Here is a 27963-nt window from a genome sequence, read left to right as displayed (position 1 = left end):
CTTTTAAAAGAACTTAAGATATATACACCACTATTGTTCTGATCGAAGAATGTTATCAGGGATTAGTCCATAAGCAGTTTGTTGTAACATTAGTTTGTCATTAAAATTTTGTAAAGATTCATAGATGTTGACAACGGCACAGTAGAAAGACCATAAGATCTATGATCTTGTAGTGATGTTCTTTCACTCCCAGGTCCATGAATTCAAGACCACTGAATAGGCAGTCAGAGAAAATATATTTCAGTGTTTAGTACTTGAAATTGTTCTAAGATAAAGAAACAACAAAACTCAAATTAAAAGAATCTTAGGGGGGGAGGGCATATGAGTGCTCCCTGGACGCGTGATGTCGAGCTATGTATAAATACGCGAACCGTTAGCCGGATTCGAAAAGAATATACTACCTGCCTGACGTGCTGTATCTTAAAGGCGCCCCTAAAATAACCCAAAAATATCCTAAAATAAAATAGAACAATTAAGTCTCAGTTGTGCAACTGGCAGGCGCAAGTCGCAGTTGTGCAAGTTGCAGGTCGCAGTCCGGGTCTTCCATACTAAAAACGTTACTCACGGGCTAGCTGGTTGAGGGCGCCTTACTCCACCTTTTAAAGGTGAAAGTTGAAAGGTCGCACCAGTTCAGTCATTCATTCATCACTGACCTTCAAGTTCGAATTATATGAGATTTCCTGTTCTTTGTTATAAATGTTGGTGGTGGGAGTGTGAAGAGACGACTCAAGCAAGTCGAACGACTTCGGACGCAGTTTCAGTAAGTAGACGTAAAAATGTTTGTTTTGGAGAAAGCGGCGTGAACTCAAACATTCTCACACAACGAGATTTTGTGACTCAATGACTCAGTGTGACAGTCACGATGTGTAATCCTGTGGATGCAGGTACACTGTACATATGACTGTGTAGTAAAACTACGAGAACGTCTACCTTTATGGTCGTTGTAAATGGCATCACTAACTTTACCGGTTAGCCTAAACCCAACATGTTGAAAATTGTCACAAAATTATTATTCTCCGATAGTAACTTACATTACTTTCCTTTGTCATATACAGAATTGTTAATAATAATATGCTATAAGTCATAACAACAAATACAAACAATCAAACCATGATTTTGATATCAGAATGGTATGCAAACAATGCTCCTTTGTTAGAATCATTGGCTCATTTGCAAGCTAGACAAAATCTCCTGTAAAAATATGTATTGTACAGTTTTATTTGTGTTAACTTATTTCATGTGTATAGGTCCTCATACATATATATTTTTACCATTAAATCTGATGCACAAGTCTCCATAGAGTTGTGTAAACCATTTATAGGCCTAAAATTTTATGTCAAAAATTATTAGACTATTTCCTTTCTGATAGTTTATATATTTCTCTGAAAATTTATGTGGGTACCTAAGATGAAAATATTTTCTACTTTTTTGTGAGGTGGTAGTAATTGTTTACTATTCCCGAATATTTTTCAGCCAAGGAAAATATGAGTGACCTATTTTGAAAGGGAACTGTCTTGTCACTACAACTTAAGTCAAAAGATAAGTACATTGTAGTAAAAAGATAAAGTAACAAAATTAATACTCTCACATCTGTAGGTCATGATTAGTCCACTGAATGTGGAGAACGCTTGTATATATAAGTATATCTGCACAAGAATAATTTATGAACATGGAAAATAAATTAAATTTTCCACAGTTTGAAGTAAAGTGGGAAATTATTGTCTGGGATGAAATAACTTCTGGCCAATAAGAGGCAAGCTTTACACAGGTGTTCAACTTGCAACCTTGGGGATGCAAGTATTTGTTAGTCTAGCATTGTCACCAGCATGACATAACTACTGACCAATAGGAGGCAAGCTTTTCACAGGTGTTCAGTGCAACCTAGGGGATGTGAGTATTTGTTAGTCTAGCATTGCCACCAGTAATACAAGTAAATAATAAGGCTTCTGCAAATTTCATTGTTTTCCATAGCAAGATTATAACTAGGTGTACATGTAGGTATGATATACAAATGTAAATACACTGTAGGTGAACAGGTGTTTTGATGAGAGAGTTATAAATTACAGAATTACAGCGAGTTTATTTGTTATTAGTTAGTTTGCCTCCACATTTTCCCTACTTCTGTTATTCTTTCCTATTTCATCTAGTTAAACACCTTTGCTAATCCCGCCACTTTCTTGAATCACTGTATGGACCCCACTTGAAACAAAAAATTAAGTGTTTCACTTTGTCACAAGTTTGTGGGTTATCCAAGTAATTCAACAATTTGTACCAGTTTTTATTTGTATATCTGTGCTGTCGGTCTTGTTGTTTTATTGAAATAAACTAACTACATGTAACTAACTTACAGACAGCAAAGGATATTTTTTTTCAAATGCATTCAACTTGGCTTGCTTGTAGTATGCTAATTCATTTCTGAACTTTGACCTCAGCCTGTGATACGAATAATTATCCAATAAATCGTTGAGATATTAAATTGTTTGATAAAAAAATTAATTGGATCATCACTGATATCAGTATAATACAGTAGGTTGCTGACAAATCCAATAGAAAACCATGATGGTGTTATTTTATCTAGATTATACCTAGGTGTGTGTATGTGTAGGTATGATACAAATAAGAACAGGTGTTTTGATAAGAGAGTTATAAATTATGGAATTGTAGACAGCAAAGTATACTAATAAATTGGTGTAAACAGTGATCAACCCATTTCATTGTATGAACACTACAATTTGCTTGTACAAAGTACATGCACGTTTTATTTTGACACATTCCGTACGGTCCTCAGTGTTTCTACTAAGATTTGGGAATCCTGATAATGAGGTGGTAATGATGTACACCCCTTGAAAAAACACCAGTGTGTTAATTGCTTGAATGAAGTGAGCTAAGGAAAGACTTCCTGCACAGAAAAATTAAGGTAAAATCAACAATATATACAATAACAACAGCAGGTGACTTTGATTGGGCTCAGCAATGTTTTTATCAGTTTGTTTATATCTGTAGAAATGATAATGTAACAGTAACAGTCATATTCAATGTTATAACATGTACAGGTAAAACATTGAGGGATCACAGAACAACTGCACATATCATACACATTGTATGTTCCCCAAGAACAATTTAGATAGATAAGAAACAGGCTTCCCACAAACCACTCATTACAAATATAAACAACACCACATTCCTGCCGACAAGCAGGCACTGTATGTGTCAAAATCTGAGCCTGCAATGCAATAACTTTCAATAGCTTATTTGTTCAATGGAGATCTAAACACAAAACTGTTTATTTGTGTCAGAAGTGAGATAAAATGTAAATCTAATTTATGTGCATGTGGAGGCCTGGCATGTGTGCAATCAGTGTCTGTTATTGTTGGTGTATTTTGTATAACCAAAAAAAAAACGTGTGAGAAGTTAAAAATATCGTGCCACCTAATTGAAACTGTATAATCACTCTAGTTATGTATTAATACGAAGTATGAAACCAAATTGTTTGCTTTTGAACCAAATATTACATATTAATTATTAACTTTCCTCAACAAACAAGTTTTTGTGCCATACATGTATGATAATTTAGAGAACCCAGTTAATCAAAAACATATGTTGAACTTGGGTCTACGAATTTGACTTTAATACTTACTGCTTTTAATAAAACACTGGTCCAACATCGTATGTGAAAGACAGAGATGTGTTGAGTCGTGACTAAGCAAACAGGGACTCTGAGGGAGCATTGTACACTGATGAATGGCATGCTATGCAGAAGTGGTTAGTGCTGTAATGTTGTTATGTTAGACTTCCTGTATTTCTGTCATTTATACTAGGTGTGTTTGAACACAAGTTACTTTAAGTAAACACTGTGTAAGATTTATCTTAATCAACTGATAATGCATGACTACATTTGTATTTTACTCTTTGATTGTCAACACTTCTCTTTCAAAGTACATGCATGTATGTATGTATGTATGTATGTATGTATGTATGTATGTATGTATGTATGTATGTATGTACGTACGTACGTACGTACATACGTACATATATACATACATACATACGTACGTACGTACGTACGAACATACATACATACACACATACACACATACTGTATGTAAATACCAGTACATGTGTCATACAATGTAGTTCAATAAATCTTTATGGGTGTGTTGTATCTTACAGCTGAAGCTCAAACCATGAATCATGGGACACCTGTACAAAGTAAACAGAAGCACAGTGACATCACTAGTAAACAAGACAACCAGCATGACATCACAAGTAACCATGGGAACTGTGAGGCTCAAGTCACAAACAAGACCAAGTCCAAGAGTCGTAAATGGAAAATGGTGGAAGTGTTAGGTACCGGAAGATATGGAACTGTGTCACTATGGAAAAACAAGGTATAAAATGTACTGAATGAATAGTTTGAAAATACCATCACTTATTTATGATAACAAACTATCACTAGTACATTTACCAGGAAAGAGTAGCCAGGTATAGATTATGGAATGATGTTTATTTTAGGAAGTTTTGAGATCATACAGGGATTGTTCTATTGTTATTGACGTGTTCTAACAGTTAAGTATTTATATATTGTCACCTAAAAGAATCCTTGGACTGTATATTGCAAAGATAAAATGTGGAATGGCAATGCAGATAAATAAACATTTACACTAGTCATACATAATTATATACATTGTACATGCCCTACAAGCTGTCTACAAGCTTGTAGCAAACTTGTTCATGTATGTAGCAAACTTGCGACTTTCGTCCGCGATGTTGCTCTGCTATTCTGGCAAAATTATACAGTTATTTAAAAAAGCATACATTGTCATATGACAAGCAAGTGACAAGCTTGCAGAGCTGACAGGAATCTTATGAAATTTTTCTTTGCCTCAAAGGCTTGCAAGTGTGCAGGGTACTGCAAGCATGTCACAAGCTTGTAACAAAGAGACAGAAACTTCACTACTGGGTTTGCAAGCATGCACAAGCTTCAGGTGCAATCTTTAAATAGACCCTACAAGCTGTCTACAAGCTGGTTGCAAAGTTGCACATGCATGTAGTAAACTTGTGACTTTTGTACGGGATGTTGCTCTGTTATTCTGACAAAATTGAACATATAACACTCAACTTTCAAAATTGAAAGAAAGAGAACTATGACACAATAATGATAACATTGTTGTTTGTGCCCTGTGCTCCTGTTCTTTTCAAACAGTATGCTCTGAAGTACTGTTACCATACATTTCAGTGTATTACATGTTTTCATCGATTGTGTGAATTCACTCAGCGCTCTCGTGTGCAGCTTGGGAACACCTATGGTATTGTGTCAGATGTATGTAAAGAGTGCTCACAAAAGAACAAATGACAGTAAACGGAATAGCCAAAGAAAATGGCACTGTGTGCACTACATCAGATTAGATAATTATGCATCAACTTGCCGAGACATAATGAAGTCCCACCAATCAAACACTCAGAAAAATTACATTGTTCATAATGTACCAGTTGGGCTACAACATCATTGGCTCTATTTTTTTCATTACTTTCAGGAGACTGGTGAACGGGTAGCATTGAAGGAACGCAACAAACAAGTCAATGATAAAATGATGGTCCACTGGAGGAGAGAAGTGGAAATTGTGCAAACCTTGCAACATGAGAATGTGGTGAAAGCTGTAAAAGTAGCAGAACTTCTAGAACATTCAGAAGATGGAGAAGTTTTGAAATTACCTTTACAATACTGTAATGGTGGCGATCTCCGAAAGGTAAGGGGTTTTGTGATAATCCCAAACAGCCACAATCCTCATGTATGGGTGTATGCCCAGCAGATATGAGTATGTGGGCATGTGTATGTGTGTGTGCACATGCATGTGCATGTGTGTGTGTTGGGGGTGGCATATGTGGCGTATTAGGTCTAACAAAATTGTGTGGTTCTGATTATGCTCAATTTTAGAATAGATGGGGTAGGTAGATTTTTTTTTTTGATGTGTGAGTGTCTAGTAGTTATGTTTTCCATTGTTTTCCAAATGGTCTCTAGGTTACTGATTTCTTCTTATCAGATGTAGAGCCATTACAGATTGGAAAATGTAATACATTCATAAGGCAGCATTAATGTTAAAACTATTTTTGAAGCCGAATTACAAATATTTCAATGATGTCAGATTTGCTGTGCATTGTAAGGTTCACATAGTATTCTTGTACAGGGGATGTGAAATACGTTGTACCCATATTGTCTTAATAACATGCTAGTACTGCTTAGTTAATATGTGTTTATGTATTCACAACAAGACCCAGTCCAATATTTATGGATAAAAAAAATGACACAGGGAAAGAAAGAACTATGAACCATAAATTTAGGGATCTCTATCTCATTTATGACACTGTTTCCATTGCAATGCTATCAGACTTGCCCTGTGTACAATGTACTGTGATTGTTTACCTTTCTTAACTTAGGGAGTCCTAAATCACCTCACAAGTATAATTTATGTACATTGTAGTAAAACCTACTTTTGTAGTCGGCAGCCATCATGGCAGCAGCCTCCGGAGGTACACCAGAAGAAATTCTGGATCAAATTGGAGAATATTGTCTGTCTTGTTCAATTTGTTTGGAGCAGTACAAGGTACCTAAACTTCTACCATGTCATCATACTTTCTGTCTACACTGTTTGGAGACTCTTGTAAAGAAAAAAGGAGCCTTAATATGCCCAACATGTCAGCAGGAAGTGGACCTACCCTCTGGTGGAGTTTCAGCATTGAAGAACAACTTTTACATGAACTCACTACTGGAGGTGGTTGAGAAAAGAACAGAAGAGGCAAAGAAAACAGAACATAAATGTGAGTCATGTGAAGAAAATAATGATGCTACACACTTTTGTAGAGATTGTAAGCAGTTTTTCTGTGATGATTGTCTGAAGTCAGTACACAGGAGACTGAAACATTCCAGCTCACATACAGTACTGTCTGTAGAAGAACATAAAAAGACAAAGTTTACAAACCAGTCAGCCATTTTGTCTGTTGAAGATTGTAAATGTCATCCTACAAATGAGGTCAACTATTTCTGTGATACGTGTCAAGTACCAATCTGTTCAGAGTGTACAATTATAGATCACCGTATTCCAGACCACAGCCATAGATATCTACAAGAAGTGGCTGACAAGTATGCCAAAGAGTTGTTAGAAATGGTGAAAAAGTTGAAGGTGAAAGCAAAGGAGGCAGATGAAAGTAAAATGACAGCTGTAGATTTATGCCAGAAAGTGAAGGGTCAGTTTGAAGCGTTGGAATGCGAAGTAAACAAACAAGAAGAAACATGCACAAAGATGTTGACGACTAAGATAAAAGACATTAACTCTCAGATCGGAAAGGTTAAAGAAGAGCAGTGTACATTGATAGAGGGGTTGAAGACAGACTGCCATCTACAAGTCAAACAAATAGAAACTCAGATCACTGATTTGGAATTCAAATATGAAAACATTATCAGTACATCTGGATATGTAGAGGCATTAGTCAACCATGGCAGTGCAGCTCAACTTGTGTCCAGTAAATCTACAATTGTACAACGAATTGATGACTTAGTTGCCATGGAAACCAAACCTGAGGTTAAACAGGAAATGGTCACATTCAAACCCTCTGATGATGTCACTACAGATGGAATGCTGGGAGTTCTGGGGTATGATGTGTGTCCATCTTTGTGTACAGTTGAAAACATTCCAAAGAGACTAGTGAAAGGTGAATCTGTCATGTTACTGATAACAACTAAAGACAGCAGAGGTAAGACAGTCATGCCAAACCAAGAAGTGAAAGTGAAAGTAAGAAAACCAGATGGATCACAAGAAGACATCCCAGCAACTGACAACAAAGATGGTAAACACACTGTGATGATACATGGTGAAAGGGATGGAAAATACCAAGTTACCATAGTGATAGGAGATAAACCAATACCAGGATCACCTTTTGAAATACCTGTCATCAAAGGAATGGTGAAGACTATTGGTAAAAAGGGAAGTAATAAAGGTCACTTCAGGATGCCTAACAGTGTCACCAAGAACCGACATGGAAACCTAGTGGTGGCTGACATGAACAACTACAGATCACAAGTACTTGATACATGTATTAATGGGAAGTGTGTGAAGGTTTTTGAATTCACACATTTTGAAAACAAGTTTAAACCACTGGATGTAGCAGTGTCGTCTAATGATGAATACTTCATGACTGATATAAATAATGCCCAAGTGGTAATTAGTAATAAAGACGGACATATTATCAGATGCTTCGGACAGAATGAACTGAAGAATCCCAGAAGTATCTGCATTAGTCCTCTAGATGGTACTGTGTATGTCACTGATTGGGATGGAGATTTAGATAACACAAACAAGGAAGATGGGCACTGTATTAAAAGGTACAGACAGAATGGTGAATACGTCAATTCTTTTGGCAAGTATGGTGATAAGAACGGAGAATTCAAAGGACCTCGCTCGATGTGCATCGACAACCAAGGAATTCTGTATGTAACAGACTGTGAGAATCACCGCATCCAGGCATTCAATGCAGATGATAAGTTCCTGTACAAGTTTGGCATTCCAGGCAAAAGTGATGGTCAACTAAATTATCCATTGGCCATTGCAATGGACAAGGACAGATATCTGTACATCAGTGACTTTGAACATAGTGTCCAGAAATTTGATGTCAGTGGAAGATTCATCTGTCGTATCGATAGAGATGAAGATGGCCTGGCCTATCCCAGTGGTCTAGTATTGACTGATGATGCACCAGTCAAACTAGTTGTAGCTGACAGAGACAACGACTGTCTTAAAGTGTTTGTACAATGAAACTGGCTTGTACCAAAACACATGCATACATGTTATTGATGTACACCTGTACATGTGTATTGTATAAATCTACATACACATACAGGAGGTATATGTACGTAGAGAATGAAGGACTAGATAGTGAAGAGCATTGTGTACTATTATTATATACATGTACATGTTCACGCAGCCCCTCATAATATTCTGAAAGTCTGATGTCCAAGACCAGTAATATGAAATTGATATATTTCAGTATTATAGTAATATGGTCAGAACTACATTCAGTTGTTGATAAATAAACATCAATCAGAGATGCATGAATCATAATTTTATTATGAATAAAAGATATGTTTTACAAATATAACACATATGTGAAAATATGTTTTCCTTGTTAGCATTGCTGATCTGAAGTTCAAAAGTGGTATATGCATATTACAGTCTGTTCGTGTGTGTGTGTGTATGCATGTGCATGTGTGTGTGTGTGTGTGTGTGTGTGTATGTGTGTGTGCCATGTGCATACACGCGTGTCTGTCTGTGTATCTGTCGACTGTCTATCTGTGTATGTGTGTATGTGTGTGCCATGTGCATACACGTGTCTGTGTGTCTGCCTGACTCTATCTGTGTATGTGTTTGTGTGTGTGTGTGTGTGTCTGTGTGTATGTGTGTGTCTGTGTGTCTGTGTGTGAACAACTTAAGCTCAAAAACGGCTGGGCAGATTATTGTGATATACAATAATACATGACTGTACAATATATGGTGGGGATGTTACTTTGGGTGTCTAGTAAAATTACATCATCAATCTACAGTTGTGCTACAGTACCGTTGGAACTATTTTATTAAACTTGTAAACATGGTTATTATTACAAAAATATCATTTACTTGTTTTCTGCATGTGAATATCCAAAGTCTAGTTCCAGTTCACAAGTTAGGTGGCCTTTTTTAGACATTGACATCAATGGCTAGCTAGCTACAATGGCGTCATACCAGCATTCACTGAGTACCGATATAATAGCTGATATTGATGATAATTTTCTGCTCTGTGGAATCTGTTCAGAGTTTTACAAAGTTCCAAAGATTCTGCCTTGTCTTCACATTTTCTGTGAAGGGTGTTTAGCCCAGTTGGCTGACAAAAATGGTGGTCAAAAACTCATCTGTCCACTGTGCCGGAGATCACATGAACTACTCGAGGGCGGTGTATCCAATTTTACTACAGACAACTTCCTGAGTGTGTTAGTAGACAACAAGAAAAGTGACACTGTAAGTGGAGCACAGACATGTGAAGCATGCAAAGTTGGAGTTATTGTTAAAGTATGTACTGACTGTCCTGTGGCTATTTGTGAAAACTGTGTTCGTGCTCACAGACAAATTCCTTTGACTCGCAGCCATCGCCTCATGACACCAGTTGATTATGAGAGGTCAAAGGTCAAGGACCCCACTTCTGTTCAGGGGCCCATGTATTGTGGCAGTCACCCAACCATTGAATTAAAACTGTACTGTGATACCTGCCAGGAAACAATCTGTTCAGAGTGTGGAATGGTTGGGCATTATGAACACAAGCATAGATATCTGAAGGACTCTGCTGATGACTTTGTAAAGGAGTTGGGAGAAATGGTGGAGAAGCTGAAAACAAAATGCCAAGAACTTAAGATAAGTGTGACTAAAATACAGGAGACGTCAGAGAAGCTAGAAAGTAACTATAGGAATGAGAACAAGAAACTGAAAGGACACATAGACAAGATTACACAAAGAGTCAAAGCAGCTGGTCAAACTCTTCAGGAAGAATTGACAGACATGTACAACCGACAGAAAACCAACCTAAATGCACAACGCAAAGAAATGGAGTGTTTAGATAGTGATATCTATGCAGTAGAAGAGTATGCTACTAACTTTATGCATTGTGGTTCACCAACACAACTCATGGCATCAAAGACAGCCATGACAACACAAATACAAAGTCTCCTGAAAACTGACACAAACCCTGCACCGATAGAAAGTGGCTATCTTCAAGTCAAACCTTCATCGAAAATAATTGATGCAAAATTCATGGGAAAGGTTACAGACAAGAGATGTGTGTATGTGTTAGAAGATGTTCCGCTATCAGCCAAAAGCAATGAAATAGTGCTGGCTACTTTACGTCCTAAGTCTCCGACAGAATTAAGAGTCGCGGCGAAAGATGTAAAAGCTGTATTGATGGCACCTGATAATGTTAAAGAAGATGTGAAAGTGACAAAGAAGGCTAACGGTACAGCTCGTCTCCAACTTTCTTGTACATTAACAGGGACATATAGACTTTCTGTGACAGTAGACAATGTACAAGTGGAAGGGTCACCAATGACATTTCAAGTAACTGCACCAGCAGGGTTAATGTATAAGTTTGGTGCAGGAGGGAGTGGGGACGGGCAACTGAATGGTCCCTATGGGGTAACCCTCACATCACAACGCCATCTTTTAGTCTGTGATTCTGCCAACAACAGGTTACAGATATTTACCTTACAAGGACAGTACCTACGGAGAGTTCACTTCACTGGCTCGGAGAAACCATTTTCTCCACAATATGCAGTTGTCGTTGATGGCAACATTTTTGTCACAGACAGTGGAAATAACCAAGTCATTGTCTGTGACGAAAATGGGAAATTAATCCGAGTTATCGGGAAAGGTGAACTGAATTCTGTCGTCGGTATTGCATTTAATCAGCTTAATGGTAAATTGTATGTTGTTGACAGTAAGTCTTTCTGTGTTAGAATTTATACCTTAGATGGAGAGTCAGTAATGTCTTTTGGTCATAAAGGAAATGAAAATGGAGAATTTTCCAGAACACCAGCATGTATTGCTATTAGCAATGCTGGCCTTGTTTATGTGGCTTGTCGATTGCTTAGTAAGATGTCTGTCTTTAGGTCAGATGGTAATTTTCTGTATCAGTTTGGAGAGTTTGAAGACCCAGAAGACCTGGCAGTTGGGAAAGATGGGTGTGTTTATGTCAGTGATTATCAGAGCAAATGTGTCAATAAATACAATGCCAATGGTGTTTTCCTTAGCTGTCTTGTTAGTAGTCTAACAGATGGTCTTGAAAGCCCCACTGGAATTTGCATATCTGATGATGACCATCTGGTCATTGTGGCAGATTATGGTAATAAATGTATCAGAGTGTACTCCAAGTGAAGATACAACTGCTGACATCAGACCGTGGATGGACAGAACCTGTTACAAACATGGAAAATAAACAACTGAATTAGATTAATAACACTTGGCACAGCATGTTGGAACAGCAGAGACTTGTTACATTTCATCATTTGATAACAACAGTTTTATGGCCTTTTTACATAAGACATGTTCACAAACAAATGTGAAGTTCCCCTGGCATTTCATGTACACATTAAGAGGTCACAAAACTGTTCTTATCAAACCACGGTGTGTGGATACAAGTTTCTGCTGTTCCAACATGCTGAGCCAAGTGTTATTAATCCAATTCATTTGTTTACTTTCCCAGGCTCTGTTCATCCACGGTCTGATTTCAGCAAGAACGTGAAAGGGACATAGTCATGATAGTAGAATATGCCTCAGGAATACAATACAGTGCATTCATGAAAGTAAGACTGCAAAGATCACTACAAGCACTCCTGCAAATACCCCTCGTACAATGTACGCCACACTTGTACTCATGTGTCATGGGGTTCTCTTGTAGTATTTATAATGGAGATATGTATATTTTTAAACTGTAGTCTAAATGTCTTTTAATAATAAAGAAAAATCTTTATGTATGTACAAAAAATTCCTGTATGTTTGTATTTGTTTTGTGTACCAGTGTGTGTTGGGGTGTGGGAGTCACTGTGTATGTGTTTGTGGATTTGTACATGTACGTGTGTACATTGTATATTTCCTCAAGTGTGTATTTGTATGTTTGTTATTCTAACATTACATGATTGTATGTTTGTATTTTACGAGTGTAAAAGTTGACACTCGTAAAAGTTGACATATTGTCTTCATAATTTGTAATTGAACACTCATTTTTTTCTGTAAATCATACTGGAAACCATCTTGCACACCATCTATACTAGCATTTCAAAACAAAAGTGAACTAACATTGTATTAAGCAGGCATCAAATACAGCAGACAGACTGGACAATATGGTAGAAAGTACATTTCTTGATGAACAGCTTCTCTGTAAATATTGATCAATTCTGATACTCATCACAGCCATGTCTAAAATGTGTTCATGCAGGTTCTAAGACGTCCAGAAAATTGTTGCGGATTACAGGAATACGATGTTCGAGAGTTAGTGAAGCAGCTGGCGGCTGCCATTGAACATTTACATAACAAGAGAATCATGCATCGCGATATCAAACCTGAAAATATTACACTACACTATAAAGACAACTTGAAGGTGAGAATAGTTAACAAGCAGAGGTGTTTAAAAATAATCTTATCTGTAAATACGTAGAGATCCTAAAATTTTATTTTTCCGTCAAAATTTAATCTACAATTATAAGCTCCACTGTCAGCGAAAGCTGAGTCTGTCCATCAACTTCTTTCTATTTTCATCTTCTCTGAAACCATCGCATGGGTTGCTTTGATGTTTTGTGTGCATATTCATTGGTGTATGGCTACTCAGATTTGTACATGCCAAATTGATACGAGTCATTTTTCTATTTTTAGCACATTTTTGGGGGTATTTTTGGTGTACTACTAGTATTCTGAAAGCAAGAGAAATATGAATGACATAGGGGTCTCATTTCAGTTAGAGAAATATGAACAGCATAAGGGTTCTCATCACGATGACAAATACAAATTATAAAAGGGTATAATAGAAAGAGTGACAAGAAGAACAAGAACCTTTTGCCATGAGTTTTATCCTGTTGCATGAAGAAAACTGCATCATATACATGAGTGTGTTTTATAACTTATATTTCAACTAGCTTACATGGGGGTAGATGTATCTCTCTCAGTACATGCTTTTAGCATTTCAGAATTAATATATTACAATAGATTGTGAATACATATAACATAAAATAGAATCAAAGCATCATACATATTAGGCCAAATAAGAAAATTGTGTGGTTCCGATAATGCCCAGTTTCAAAATAGGATGGGTATGTAGGATTTTTTTTTTTTTAAATCATTGATGTGATCGCACTTTATGTATAATACAAGAAGACATCACGTGGTATGCTGTCTTCCACAATGTTGTTTTGATCACATGAGGCGATGACATCTTCAAATCTCACTAATTTTCTTGCGCAACTTTGCAAACATTTTTGATTTTCGATAATTTTCTTGAATTTACTACCTAAAAAAAAGTTTATGGTCGGCAGTAAAAAAACTAGGGTTTGGTCAGTTTACCGGAACATTATTTTTTTTTTTTGACCTTAATATACCGGGGTATATGTCTTCAATGATGAAACTTATAAAATGTTTTTATTTACGCCATGCCAGGTGGTCTATAAACTAACAGACTTTGGTTATGCAGTCAGATGGGATGAAGATCCTGAATCAAGAGAACTTGTAGGAACTATTCAGTACTTGGTAAGTCGTGTCATCATATTCAGTCTCTCTACTGTCAATACTACTATGGAAAACAGGCTATCAGGAAAAAAAATCATAATTACAAAATTTATGTACATTTCCCATCACTGATATAAATGTTCACTTGACATGTTATAAGAATTACAATTCCCAGCCAAAATTTTTTTTTGAATAATAAATAAAGTGATATATATTTTCCATGATATATATGTTGTATGTTATATTTTATTTATTAATGTGTCCTATGTGGCCAACTTATTGCAAAATAAATAAATAAATACATAAAGAAAGAAACATTTGTTCACATGACAATAACATGTTATACAAATATTAGTCTAAATCTATGTATGGATCATTCAATGTTTGCACCATATGATTACACCATTATCCTTATCCACCCTCCTCACATTTATTGAGGGGGGTATTCAGAAATTATGAAAAAGGATTTGGCACCCTTGTCACCTGTTTAGGTATACTTAGATATACATGGATAGCTTAACTGTTAATTTTGTGTATTTTTTTTCTTTGAAACTATCAGGCTCCTGAAATGCATGGCAAGAAGGAGTATTCCCATGCTGTGGACTATTGGTCATTTGGCACCGTTGTGTTTGAAGCTATTGCGGGTCACAGACCATTTGCACTCCTTTCGCCATCCTATACTGATTGGTAAGTGACTTCCACCATCTTATACTGATTGGTAAGTGACTTCCACCATCCTATGCTGATTGGTAAGTGACTTCCACCATCCTATACTGATTGGTAAGTGACTTCCACCATCCTATGCTGATTGGTAAGTGACTTCCACCATCCTATACTGATTGGTAAGTGACTTCCACCATCCTATACTGATTGGTAAGTGACTTACACCATCCTATACTGATTGGTAAGTGACTTCCACCATCATATGCTGATTGGTAAGTGACTTCCACCATCCTATGCTGATTGGTAAGTGACTTCCACCATCCTATACTGATTGGTAAGTGACTTACACCATCCTATATTGATTGGTAAGTGACTTCCACCATCCTATACTGATTGGTAAGTGACATACACCATCCTATACTGATTGGTAAGTGACATACACCATCCTATACTGATTGGTAAGTGACATACACCATCCTATACTGATTGGTAAGTGACTTCCACCATCCTATACTGATTGGTAAGTGACTTACACCATCCTATATTGATTGGTAAGTGACTTCCACCATCCTATACTGATTGGTAAGTGACATACACCATCCTATACTGATTGGTAAGTGACATACACCATCCTATACTGATTGGTAAGTGACATACACCATCCTATACTGATTGGTAAGTGACTTACACCATCCTATGCTGATTGGTAAGTGACTTCCACCATCCTATGCTGATTGGTAAGTGACTTCCACCATCCTATACTGATTGGTAAGTGACTTCCACCATCCTGTGCTGATTGGTAAGTGACATACACCATCCTGTGGTGGTTGGTAAGTGACTTACACCATCCTGTACTGATATGTAAGTACTTACCTCTATCCTATACTGATTGATAAGTATTTACCACTGTCCTATACTTATTGGTAAGTACTTACCACTGTCCTATACTGATTGATAAGTACTTACCACTGTCCTATACTGCTTGATAAGTACTTACCACTGTCCTATACTGATTGGTAAGTACTTACCACTGTCCTATACTGATTGATAAGTACTTACCACTGTCCTATACTTATTGGTAAGTACTTACCACTGTCCTATACTTATTGGTAAGTACTTACCACTGTCCTATACTTATTGATAAGTACTTACCACTGTCCTATACTGATTGGTAAGTACTTACCACTGTCCTATACTTATTGATAAGTATTTACCACTGTCCTATACTTATTGGTAAGTACTTACCACTGTCCTATACTGATTGATAAGTACTTACCACTGTCCAATACTGAATGATAAGTACTTACCACTGTCCTATACTGATTGATAAGTACTTACCACTGTCCTATACTGATTGATAAGTACTTACCACTGTCCTATACTTATTGGTAAGTACTTACCACTGTCCTATACTGAATGGTAAGTACTTACTACCAGTATGATGTGTAAGACAGTTGTAGCTTATGATAAACGTAATTAAGGTAATAGTGAGTGGATGACCTGTACAAAACATATATTGTTATTTTGCTATCATTTAGAAATTGATTTTGTACTTAATATTCAGCAGCAATGCCATTATTATATAGGTTATTATATATGACCAGTGACAGTTTGTTTGTTATCTTTGTAGGCTGAGTATTGTTAGCAAAAAGCAATCTGACCATATATGTGCTATCAAGAAACCTGCAGGTAGGTAATATTTCATATTTGAACAAGTATGTCATATGTATGTGAATTATCATTGTGTATGTATGTACTAACAGTTCTAATACAGTTCAGGTACATTTAGGGATGATCACACAATGTCACACAAGCTCAATTAACAAATTTTGTTTGTTTAGAACAAAAACCCCCTCCCTCTCCCACTACACAAACATTCATAAGTGTGACATCAACACGTTTGTATATGATGTAAACCATGATTAAAATTGTAGCAGTCACATCACTACAATCGATGTAATGTAAAAACATTATAGTAAACACATAAAATACTACCAAAAACCCAACACTGTATCTCACATTAGAAGTAAATTTTAGTCAACTTATCAACATCTCAGTAGTAAATACAAAACCTGTTATCACTGAAGGTGTGAACATTTTTTGAAATTTGGTTAGAAGTACGGAAATGAAGTTCAGCAATCATATTGACACCAGATCCCCTCTCTCCCTAAATGAAGGAAGTTCACTTATTGAGCTTGTGTGGCATTGTCCAATCATCTCTTAGGCTGTACTGTGTACATGTCCATTGACTGTTTGTTTTCTTTACCCTTAGGAGGTCTTGAATATTCTAATGAACTTCCAGCTCCAAATAATCTTTCAGAGTAAGTTTCACATTTCCTGTTCATTTTCATTTTTAAAGTTACAGCCTCTTGCATGTCAGTGTTCACTGGTCTTGTTTGACACACCCACACATTTATATAAACACCAACACAAAACAGCACATATTACACTTTCAGATAGCAAGATTGAATGGATACAGTTTCTTGCTACATTTTGTCTGAATGAAATGAACTAATGTGCAACAATGCAGACATCAAATGTAGACATCAAAATATTTGCAGGACCTAGTATGCGTTGAGCTGCAGTACATTTAAATGTTTATTTCATTTTAGACAAAATGTAACCAGAAATTGTGACAAGTGGGTATCAAGACATCAAAATGAAACCACAGATCGCAATGTAAAAGGCTACACTGAAAGTGACACAGTCCAGTCTGGTTAGAATGAGTACATCAGACATTCTGAAATTCAGACACAAAAAGCCACTCTGATCGATGCCATGTGGACAAATTATTGTGGCCAGGTTGGTCTTCATCAAAAATCATGCTATTGTTTTGGTCACCTGATACATGTCAAAGGTCATTGCTATTTATAGATATATGAAGATTAACATGGAGAGGTGGTTGATGTGGATGTTACTTCTAGAACCTCTTTTACGTGGTGGTCCATTGCAAGAAGACAATAGAATCCATTGTTTCAGTGCCTTGGATGATATCTTGGAAGTCAAGGTCAGTATACAGCATCAAAAAACTAAGTAGTCTGTGGGGGGGGGGGGGGGCTATTTGTCATAAAAAATGTGAATTACTATGTTGAAGTAGTAGGGAGTATTTCTTGTTAACTCTAGTTTTAAGTATTTAGCAATATTTCTTAAAAGAAAAACATGTTTTGGGTTGGCTGAAAAAAAATATGTTTAGGGTTGGTGTGAAGAACTAGGTGGGGTCAGGTAACCGGAACCAAACAATTTTTTTTTTCTAGGCCTAATCTGCAATGTACTGTATATTTATTTTATAACTACTTCACAGATTTTACATTTTACATTTATTTTTACATTTCATCCATTTCTTTCTTATTCAGATAGTCAATATTTACAGTATCCATGACAACAAATTTTTGTCCTATCCAATGCTGGGCGATGTAGATAATCTATGCAAATTACAGGAGGAAGTGGCAAAGCATTGTGGGATAACAGCCAATGATCAGTTGTTACTTTTACCCAATGGCAGCTCTCCTGAAGAAAGTAACTGGATTAAGAAGTGTTCTTCCAAACCAGTAAGTACAGTCAAAATAGATACAATGAAATTCAAATGACCAGTGTGAAAGGAATAGACACAACTTTGATTTTCAAGACACAATGAAATTCAAATGACCAGTGTGAAAGGAATAGACACAACTTTGATTTTCAAGACACAATGAAATTCAAATGACCAATGTGAAAGGACTAGACACAACTTTGATTTTGAAGATAAAGTCAATTGATAAGACTCATGTATATAAACAAGTATGCTAGTGTGCGCACACTAGTGGTATTGTGACATACGTACTGGTGGTTACCTGCACTTCAGCTAGTGTGCGCACACTAGTGGTGTTATGACATACGTACTAGTGATTACCTGCACTTGCACTAGTATGCGCACACTAGTGGTGTTATGACATACGTACTGGTGATTACCTGCACTGGTGTTAGTGTGCGCACACTAGTGGTGTTATGACACATGTACTGGTGATTACCTGCACCTGCGCTAGTGTGTGTGCACACTAGTGGTATTATGACATACGTATTGGTGATTACATGCACTGGTGCTAGTGTGCACACACTAGTGGTGTTATGACATACGTACTGGTGATTACCTGCACTGGAGCTAGTGTGTGCACTAGTGGTGTTATGACATACGTACTCACTCTTTGTAAAGTTCAATTCAAACAATCAATGCCAAGTGTGGTATCGATCTGATAATAGGAGGTCATAAAACACAACATGCCAATATCTAGACTGAGTGAAGTTGACCTTACTAGAAACACTATTTTTATAGACAATGTTGCAAATACAAGGGATTGAACCTTAGACTGAGATTGAACACAAGACATCTATTTTATGACCTCCTGTTATCAGATACCATACTTGGCATTGATTGTTTGAATTGGACTTTGCTAAGAGTCAAATACCACTTGTATATGATTCAATCAGGAAACACTTTTTCAATGTCATGAAATGTGAATGTCAACTTAAAATTATACTGCAATACTGAGAGTCTGTAAGGTAGGCCGTGGCGGTGCGCCCTCACACATCAGTTAGGGCGGAGTGACACTACGTATCATACAATCTGTAATACAGAATGATTCTGGCCAATACTTCATGATGAAAAGTGCTTTGGAATAGCACCCCCTGTGGCCAAACTACTATGCAATCTTTCATTTTTCTAGTAAATGAGAATATGGCATATTTCATCTTGTAGGGTCCACAAGACTTGTTTGTATCAGTGTTTGCTACATCACACGAAGTCAGTGAATGGAATGCCTCAGACCTGATCCATAGAATAACACCACCAGTAATCCAGGGAATTGGTAAGTCAGCAGTGCTATTTGCATAATGTTTTCTGAACTGCCATATGACAGTATTACTCCCTTAGTCCCTAGTACACAAAAAAAACAAAAGTACCAGACTTTGCCTGTATGATGGCGCTAATGGAGATCAGTGTAGTAGGCTGTTTTCTGAGCATATTTCCCTGTTAGACTGAGTATCCACTTCCAATCACACTGCCATAATTCTAACACTGTTACTGCAGTGTCCCACCCGCCCACCCACCCACCTGCCTGCCTGCCCGATGGATTAAGAACTCAGGGAGTTTTCACCAGCTCTAGCAGCGTTCACTGTGACTCAACTTTCATTGAGCAATTAAGAAGCTTTCTCTAACCAGAATGTTTACAATGACTTGATACAATATACAATGTATGTTTACTATCTACTGGCGTGTTGTCTTTCAGATTCCAGTCTTCAAGTTCCATATTCTCAGCTAAGAAGTATTTATAGACATCGTGTATATTTCTGTCATCAATTAGTCAAACATCAAACTAGGTTGGAAGAAGGCTACAAGGCAATCATGTAAGTAATCAACTCCCTTAGCTTCGCTGTGAGTATCGGCTGAGTGGAGCTTTAAGGGTTAGGTTGATCCTCGCCACTGTCCGTTGTCCATCAACTTATCAATATTTCAGTAATAAGTACAGAACTTGTTGTCAATGAAGATGTGAAAGATTTTAAAATGTGATTGGAAGTGCAAAAATGTTTAGCATTCACATTGATTCCACACGCCCTCCCTCCATATTGAGTGAAATAATGGAATCATCTCTAAGACCTTACATAGTGGTCATGATTTGATACATTGTGTTTGTTGAGAAAGAAAAAAACACTTCATCTTGACATTCATCCTGAATGACCACTGGACTTAAAAACATATTCAGACCTGTAACCTTTTGTGAGGTGTTTGATTGTCTACAGTTGCCATCAGAGTCCCACATCAAAGTTTTCATGAGTCTATCACATCGCCATTCCCAGGGATTTTTGTTCACAAATAATACATTAGTTGTAATTTAGTTTTGATAGTTGTGAAATACAAACAGAGGGCATCGTTTTAGGGATAGTGATCAAGATACACATGTCTGTCTGTCTGTCTCGTGTCTTTGTTTGTGTGTGTGTGTGTGTGTGTGTGTGTGTGTGTGTGTGTACATTACTGTGTGTGTGTACATTGTTGCTCAAACTCTACAGTTGTGCTACAATGCCATTGGCATTGTTTTTCTTGTTACTTTCAGACATCATGTCCTGGAATTAAACTTATCCCTATCAAAGCAGACATTTCTCCTCATGGCATCATTCCATAAATTCCTAGGAAAAGTAGACTTCTTCAAAGAAAGGTATAAGTTTCCTTAAATCTATCAAGACATAGACTGCAATGGGCACCTGACGGCTGTTATTTTGAAGCATTTAATAACATTTAATATGAAGTGCTGGTAGTAACAATAGAATGAGATGTTCATGTTATTACATCCTTACATGGAAAAAGTGATTTTACTTTTTATTGTTAGTATAATTTACATACATGTTTAGGAGAGGTCAACCAATAGGTCGATAAGATTATTGAATATTAATGAGTAACCTTTTGAAAGAAATAGCTAATTACCAGTGCCTGTAAATACATGATGGCTTACTAATGCTAGTTCTGTTGTTACATAATAGAATCCATTACTATGGCGATTCAGTATTCATTAGTATTTGCACAGCTAGTCTTGGTTACCCAGACTCTCATCACTGGGGGTCTCTCACTCAATGGCTATCACCACCCAGGGAGTCTAGAGATATAGTACACAATGTGACTTACTTACTGGTTGGGATGTCGGAATCATGTAAATAAGGGCATGGATGAAGTTTGTAAAATGATATTATGTAAGTATCTGTTGCTGTATACTGTCAAATATGTGACACAGGAGCTTGAATTGCCTGGGATTAGATTCGACATCACATTCTTGGCTGGGGCTTTTCCCATGATGCATTTGTCCTAATCAAAAGCAGAAGTCGCATAAATTCTGTGTACTATTTCCTGAGACTCTGGGGCTGGTAGCCATTAAGTGAGAACCTCCACCAATGAGAGTCTGGGTAACCGATACTATCAAAGTTGGAATTCACTCATCAAGTATATGTGTGCAATAACAGCACAATCATGAATGCCAAATCTCTCATCTAGTATCTATAACACAAATATGGTATTATAATATCATTTCTTGTTTTCCAGTCTTGAACTTGATGTTGACAACTATTTAGACCAGTGTGCTACAGGAATAGGTATGTACTATTTTACAGTGATACCATCTGTAACTAAGCCTCAACAGCGCCCTCAATGGCGATCACAATTTCAACCTGTTTCGCTACTGCTAATGAATAATATTAACCACTGATCAACATGTACAATGTCTAATTATTGCTATTTTAACAATTTTCAGTGAATATATTGGGGTTGTCTGATCGAAAAATGATACTGCAGTTACAAACTACTAGTTTTAACATGGCGACAGATACACAACCTAACTTTCGCTCAAGATTTAAACTTACCACTACACTACGTAGAGATAATATTGACCACTACTTAACAGATACAGTGTCTTTTTATAACTAATTGACCAATTTTAGCGAATATATCTTTGGTTATTTGATGTTGAAAAAAATGTTGCAGTTGCAGATAGTGCTGGTTTAAAATGACTTGGTTACTTTCTTTTTGTCATCAGAATCAGACAAGATCTTTGATTCCTGGAAGCAGTCCAAGGAAGACTTTGACAGGCTGGATATATTCTGTCAGGTAAGCACAATTTCTCTGAAAGTTACACCCTGCAGCATGCCTTAAATTTGGGCCATCTCTGTTTTCTTTCTAGATTGTCCTTAGGGATGATCACACGGTGTCATACAAGCTCAATTAACAAACTTTGTTCATTTAGGGGAGAGGGGGGTCTGGCATCTGTGTAATTGTTGAACTTCATTGTAACCAATTTTTGAAATCCTCCCCAGTGATGAACAGGGAGGTTTGACTCAGTCATGTATGGGACAATTTATACCACCATCTAGTGGTAAACAGTAATTATCATCAGTTTGTCCTGAGAAAGGCAACAGCAGCAGTCACAGTACCGAAACATAGACATAAAATAATTTGGTTGTATATCAGTAATCATCATCAGTTTGTCCTGAGGAAGGCAGTAGTCATGGTACCGAAACATAGACATGAAATAACTTGGTTGTATATCAGTTATCATCAGTTTGTCCTTAGGAAGGCAGTAGTCATGGAACCGAAACATAGACAAAAAATAAAGTACTTTGGCTGTGTATCAAAAAACATATCTTTTTTGTTGAAACTTTTGTGTTTTACAGGAAAACTTTATGCATGACATAGAGAAGAGAGCATCGCGACTCCAAGACAGAATAACAGAAAAACTAAATCCTCAAAACAATAGCAAGAAAGAACAACTAACATCAATTGAAATTGAAAACTTGTGAGTATTCAAATAATATCATTCACTGTAGAATTCTCAATAAAAGTTAATTTCACCAGTGAGCAGTGCACTAAAATATCAAATATTTTGAAGACTGACAGCTATCTTCAGCTGGGAATGAAGATGAACTTGAGAAGAAAAATGCTGAATAGGACCAAAGGATCCACTCTACCAGACCTGTGAAAAGTTATAAATAATACCATTCCTAAAAAGTAGTGAACTATGTACCACAGTGAAAAGACTATTAGGTTCAAAAGTTCAGTAACATAAGGGGCCTTATCACTTTGACTCCAAGACATGTAGTAACAAAACCCTTGTGTTACAAGTATTTTCTGGTTGATTGAAGAACAATTTTGGAGAATGTTATGATGGTATCTTTGCAAGCTTAAAGTGGTCATATGGATGATGATTGGGTATTTATTTTGGATTTTTAATTTATAAAACAATTTTATCATGGCTTCCTACATGAAAATCAATGTGGAACAACATTATGCTAAGTCCTTATTTGTAACTCAGTCGCAAAAGATTAATAAAGGTGTCATTGTATATATATACAATTACAAACTTTTTACACATTAGTTAGCTTTTGCAATGTATTGAGTTACAAACAGGACTTTGTCAATCTTGTTTGACATTGATTTTTCAAGTAGGAAGCCATGATAAAATTGTTTTATAAATGAAAAAAAAATCCAAAGTGAATACCCAATCATCATCCATATGACCACTTCAGTGTAAGAAAATTTGGGCAAAATAATTTTGAATATTTTGACTTTGTATTATGAACACCATAGTACCAGTGATAGATGTGTGGTGTCAAGGCATAGAAGAACCAAGGAAAAAATTCCATATTTTCTTTTTGAATGCATACAACTAGAAATTTACACTTTACAATATTTTGTTTTTATTTCAAGGAAAAATGAAGCTCAGAAACTTTACTTGAATGTTCTTCAGACACCTAAAGGTGAGTAAGTATTTTCTGAACTTTTAAAGCAGCACAGACTGAGTTTATATACTTTTGGGGTGTAATTTGTTCTGCATATTAAACGGTACTCACAGTATTCTACTTACTGATTTATACTTAACCATCACTTGTAATTTGTAATGACATAATTTGCCATACATATCAAAAATCCACAGGAAGTCCCAACTATGCAATCAACAGTTCTAAGAATGCCAGAACACAAATTGTGATGTCGTAAAAAACATGCACTTAGTTTCCATCTTTTTTGGAATGTATTTTTTTCTGCATATTAAATGGTACTCACAGTATTCTACTTACTGATGTACAATTAACAATCACTTACAATTTAACTGAACACAAACCTGGTATTAGGATATAACTTATAAATGATCCAATGATGTAATTTATAGACAGTCTGATTATTGGAAACACACTATTTTTTATTTTGCCTAAGTTTTTCTTTGGAATCATGTTTGATTTAACTGATATAAGATTATGAATCATGTGAAATTTATGTGATTTGAATTCATGAAATGACTCTCGAACCTAAGTTGTGAAAATGCCTTCATTTCCTGGAACAATGTTCTCCTTTTAATGTGAGAAATCTTGCATTCTTTGGTTCTATACACCAACCTGACTTTGTTCTATACATTTGTGTCCTCTAGACCAGCGTGACAAGTCTTTCAATTGTAGTGAGATGTTTGGAATTGTCTACAAGTCAACAACTGCCTGGCAGAAATTTCACAAAAACATATCAGGACATATCAGGTATGTTACAATGACTACAAAAGTCCATTTTGTGTATTTTTTATGATTAGCCCCTAGTAGGCAGGAAAAGGTTCTGTTTGTCCCTGTCCAGCCATATTTCTGATGTACACAAGCTGATTTCTTTCAAAACTGCCAAATATTATGTACTAAATTATTGTGAGATATGCACATTATCTTAATTATGTTTGTACAACCTGTCTTTATAATTACACTGGCAGCCAAATTACCTGAAATAGACAGTCGTCTGGCTCAACACAAAAATCATATCATTTACCCAGTATCACTTTCAGTACACTTCAATAGAAAGCACATGCATTGAACCCATGCAATAATTTTCTATAACGCCCCAGCACCCAAATATCGTAAGTGGCACACTCATTGATATCCGTTCGCTCAATGATTTTGCTTTGTTAATTTCTTTACTCATTTTACATTTGTGTGAATTCAGTAATATTTCATCGTCCATTTATGTGGTAATGTGATTTTAATGTTTCCATACTACTACATGGAGTACATGATAAAACCTTTACAGATAGGGTTTCGTGAATCTTCCATCATAAAACTTCAGTCCATAATACCATATCCAGGCCATAAAGACATTGATCTTTTGACATAGCCTTTTATACAGTATAAATATTTACTCTCTGTTTTCTATCGCTCGTTATTTCTCGCTTTCTTTCACTCGTTCGCTCTCCTTCTCTCACACTTCTCTCTCTCTCTCCTCACATTCTCTCTCCTCACTCTTCTCTCACATCCTCTCGCTCTCTCTCACAACAGTGATGCTTTGACTTTGAGACTTGAAATTTTAAGCTTACTGAAGAAGATGTCAGATACAGAGAAAAGTTTAGAGAGAGATGGGCAGAAGCTATCAGAGATGCATCGACAAAGACAGAAGGATGTATGGGCATTATTGAAGGTACAGTGCTACAATCTTAACAATTTTTAGTGCTGATAGATTGTGTTAGTTTATATAACATAGATATCAAATTCCTAAGCTTTGTTGTTACTTCAAGAAAATTGCAAGCCATTCTGAGATGAAACTGTAGAAGAAAATATAGGGGTCACAATGCAAATGTTGTAAAACAGACAACAAGAATTCCATATTATACTTCACATTAACCAGTGAATACTGTGTTAACTGTGTGGGCAATAGATTGATGGTTTCCTTAACATGAGATGGTAAACATGACTTCTTTGATTGTTTCAGAATGATGAGGAACAAGCTCTTATATATAAAAGTTTGGTTGACTGGATACTTTGATTTCAGTCAGATTGGTCCCAGATGTGCAGTCTTTCAGAAGTTCATCGATACTCCAATACTAAATAGTGTCATTTCTCTTTCTACAGTTACAGAGTCAAGTAGTGTCAGCAGTAACAAACCTGAACACAGAAAAACCAGCCAACATGAAATTAGTGGTTCAAGTTTAGTTGAGGTAACAATAGTTACATCTAATAGACTGTAAGTTACGTCATCTCATTCCAACCTCATCGGTTGACTGATGTGTGAGGGCGCCCTATTACAGCATACCAGACTATAGTTACGTTGACTACTTTATTAACTTTCTACATATCTATGTGGTTTCTGCTTCCCTAAGCGGAAGTCAGCCATACAATTTTAGTGTCTTGCCACTCCAGAGGGTGCCATGACAAGACTATATCACAAAACTACATCAATCAGGTTAAGGAGCCCTCTATGGCACTTTCTGGAGAGGAAACCTAGGATCATCATTTGGAGAAGTATAGGTGATAATTCTAAATTTCCATCCTTGTAGTTTTGGCAATGATACCTTGCAGAATAGTGCAGAGTATTATATCTCTTTTCATTTGTTGTAATTTAAATCTGCCATTTTCTATTTTTGGAGTTTTTACAGAAAATGTCATTCAAACATGTAATAGTGTAGTCTTAATAGTTATACAAACAATGATGCATTGGTGTTTCACTCAAGGGACATGATGTTTTTGACACAAAGATAGACACATTTTACCTCCAGACTAACAATAGCAGAGACACAACACAGCAGTATCATTTACCCAATCACATTGAACACTGAAAATCATTGCTATTGTTTAACAATGCAGGAGAAACTTGCTTCTGCTGAGAACATTACACTTGGATTTGATGATTTCAATAACTTCAATTGTTTATTTTCCAACTGATAATCAACATGGTAACTTATCTACTTCTACATCCCCACTATGTGCGACACCTATATAATTGTTTCTGTAGCATAGTAAGTTGTGTGAGTGTGTGGCAAAAAATGTCATGTCACATGAGTGAAACACCAAGGCAACCCCGAATTTACTGTAAGATAACTTGAAACAGTCCTCTACTTTTCAGACCCCGAATTTTCACTGATACCACTTCAACCACAAACTGTAGTTGACATAAAACTTTTTATTCCAAATATGTTATATTTTTTGCTAGATTTGTACTCAGTTTTGTCATAAAGTAGACATTTGATGTATATTATGTTTCATATGCCATTTGCAAGTCTAACTTTTATATTGTATTTTCCATAGCAATTAGAACTTTTATATTACAATTTCGGAAACACTTATAGCTTTTATGAATAGCAATTGTTGATAGCAAACAAAGATATTTTTTTATATTATGTAACTTTTATATTTTCATAGTCTATATTTTAAGATTAATTTTGTTAGCCATAGTTTATGGAAGTGTTCCATAATTTTGTCTATGTGGGTTAAATCTGCAATAGCTGCAACCGAACATTTTTTCATCAAATACCCAACAACATAATCATTGAAAATGGTTCTCAGTTACTTATGAAGTGACATACATTGTACTCGTTAGTCAGTGGTAAATTTTATCCGTAAGGCCTAAAAAAAGATTGTGTGGTTCCAGTTACATTCAATTTTAGAATGGGGGGGGGGGGGGGGGGGTATTTTTTTTCCATGTGTGAGTATCTAGTTCAGGTAGTTATGTTTAGTGTTGTTTTCCACATGGTCTCTGTGTTATTGG

The 27963-nt window shown here is 36.3% G+C and overlaps 1 protein-coding gene across 1 annotated transcript; it reads left to right on the top strand.

Moving 5' to 3' along the window:
- The first annotated feature begins 654 nt into the window (after positions 1–654).
- LOC144452239 (inhibitor of nuclear factor kappa-B kinase subunit alpha-like) lies at positions 655–27851 on the top strand. Its single transcript, XM_078143291.1, has 20 exons — positions 655–760; positions 4171–4388; positions 5535–5747; positions 13006–13167; positions 14217–14306; positions 14845–14972; positions 16579–16637; positions 17221–17269; positions 17823–17955; positions 18302–18496; positions 19681–19789; positions 20210–20327; positions 21032–21133; positions 22009–22058; positions 22499–22569; positions 23133–23254; positions 24166–24215; positions 24881–24983; positions 25761–25899; positions 26331–27851. The coding sequence occupies exons 2-20, from the start codon at positions 4185–4187 to the stop codon at positions 26409–26411; spliced, it is 2178 nt and encodes a 725-aa protein (XP_077999417.1). The 5' UTR covers positions 655–760; positions 4171–4184; the 3' UTR covers positions 26412–27851.
- The last annotated feature ends 112 nt before the right edge of the window (positions 27852–27963 follow it).

Source organism: Glandiceps talaboti, chromosome 22 (genome assembly GCF_964340395.1).
Source record: "Glandiceps talaboti chromosome 22, keGlaTala1.1, whole genome shotgun sequence".
Taxonomy (NCBI): domain Eukaryota; kingdom Metazoa; phylum Hemichordata; class Enteropneusta; family Spengelidae; genus Glandiceps; species Glandiceps talaboti.
This window is presented reverse-complemented; position numbering and strand designations above follow the sequence as displayed.